This window comes from Chiloscyllium plagiosum, chromosome 2 (genome assembly GCF_004010195.1).
Source record: "Chiloscyllium plagiosum isolate BGI_BamShark_2017 chromosome 2, ASM401019v2, whole genome shotgun sequence".
NCBI lineage: Eukaryota > Metazoa > Chordata > Chondrichthyes > Orectolobiformes > Hemiscylliidae > Chiloscyllium > Chiloscyllium plagiosum.
Window position 1 is genome coordinate 2,003,046 of NC_057711.1, and position 1,569 is coordinate 2,004,614.

A 1,569-nucleotide genomic window follows, 5' to 3' on the forward strand; every position below is an offset into this window, starting at 1 on the left:
CTGGATGCTGCCTGACCTGCTGCGCTTTTCCAGCAACACATTTTCAGCTCTGATCTCCAGCATCTGCAGACCTCACTTTCTCCTATCCCTAATCATTCCTTGCCTTTCCAAGTACATGCACATCCTGTCCCTCAGGATTCCCTCTAACAACTTGCCCACCACCGACGTCCAGCTCACTGGTCTATAGTTCCCTGGCTTGTCCTTACCACCCTTCTTAAACATTGGCACCACATTAGCCAACCTCCAGTCTTCCGGTACCTCACCTGTGACTATAAATGATACAAATATTTCAGCAAGAGGCCCAGCAATCACTTCTCTAGCTTCCCACAGAGTTCCAATTTACACCCACTTCCAACCACGTTGCTGCTATCACTCTTGGCCCTGCTCCAACTTTATCAGACTCTCCCCACTTCTTCGCCAGTGCTCCGAACCCCTCTCACGGACAAAAACATAAATTGCTGCGAAAAACTCAGCAGGTCTGGCAGCATCTGTGCAGAGGAAGCAAAGTCAATGCCGTGATGGCAACGCCCCCAGCCCCAAGAAACCATCTTCAATTCCTAGACCCCGCCCCCCCCCTCCCTGGAGACCCACCTCCTCAGCCCCGGACCCCTCCCCGTCTCCCATTCATTGAGCCGGGCCGGGCCGGGCCGTCGTCTCGCGAGAGCTGCCCGGCGTTTCCGGTGTTTTTGTGCGGCCCCAGGCCGGGCGGGAGGACAGAGAGGCAAGAGTCCGTGAACATGGCGGTCAGCATCCGCGGCCGCTCCGTTAGGAGCCTCCGCATCAGAGGTACATTACCGGGGGGGGGGGGCAGGCAGTGCGACCCGACTCCATCAATCATTAGACTCGGCAAGGCAACAGACCAATAACCAGAACAAAAACAAAAAGCCCTCAGCAGCGGCAATGAGCAACGCTCGTACTTTAATAACGGCCGCCTCGAATCTTGTTTGTTTATGGAAGTAAAATGCACGACTTACCCGCAAGCTTAACTAAACCATTATTAATCGTATTTTTCTCTCTTTCTTTCTTTCCCTTGCTCATATCTTCTTATATTGGCTTACAATATGCACGCAGGGCGGAATGACAGCGGGGAGGAGAACGTGCCGCTCGATCTGTCCCGAGGTAAGAGGAAAACTGTTTTTTAAATGTGAGGCTGGTGGAAGGAAGTAAATAAACAAAATAAAATGCTGAGGGAGTTTGGTGAGGGGGGGCGGCGGTGTGCTGTTGGAAGTACGATAAGATGTGAGGGCAAAGTCGCTCCCCCGTCGAACGGAGTGTGAGGAAAACCACAAACTTTGGAATTACTGTGTAAAGGAGGTTGGGCCGGGAGAGGGGGTGCAGGAGACGTTCACCCGATTCAACCGGGAGGAGTGGGAAAGGGAAGCTGTTTTTATTTCCCTCTCTCTCTCTCTCTCTCTATCTGTCACTCACGCCGAATGAATCAGGAGCCGCTGCCTCTCCTGGGCGCCAGCTTTTCAAATACTAACGGCTCCCGGGCCTCGAGCCACAGCCGTTGGGGTAGGGGGGAAGATTCCACTCAGGAGCGGGGGGGGGGGGGGAAGAAAGGGAGGA

The 1,569-nt window shown here is 53.9% G+C and overlaps 1 protein-coding gene across 2 annotated transcripts in view; it reads left to right on the plus strand.

Annotated features, from left to right (window-relative positions):
• Positions 1 to 649: 649 nt before the first annotated feature.
• rictora (RPTOR independent companion of MTOR, complex 2 a) overlaps positions 650 to 1,569 on the plus strand; it is a 242,633-nt gene continuing 241,713 nt past the window's right edge. For both annotated transcript variants that reach the window (XM_043703086.1, XM_043703095.1), the window contains exons 1-2: positions 650 to 786; positions 1,072 to 1,119. In XM_043703086.1, coding sequence (XP_043559021.1) covers positions 738 to 786; positions 1,072 to 1,119 — 97 coding nt within the window. In that variant the 5' untranslated portion in view covers positions 650 to 737. The remainder of the gene's footprint in view (positions 787 to 1,071; positions 1,120 to 1,569) is intronic.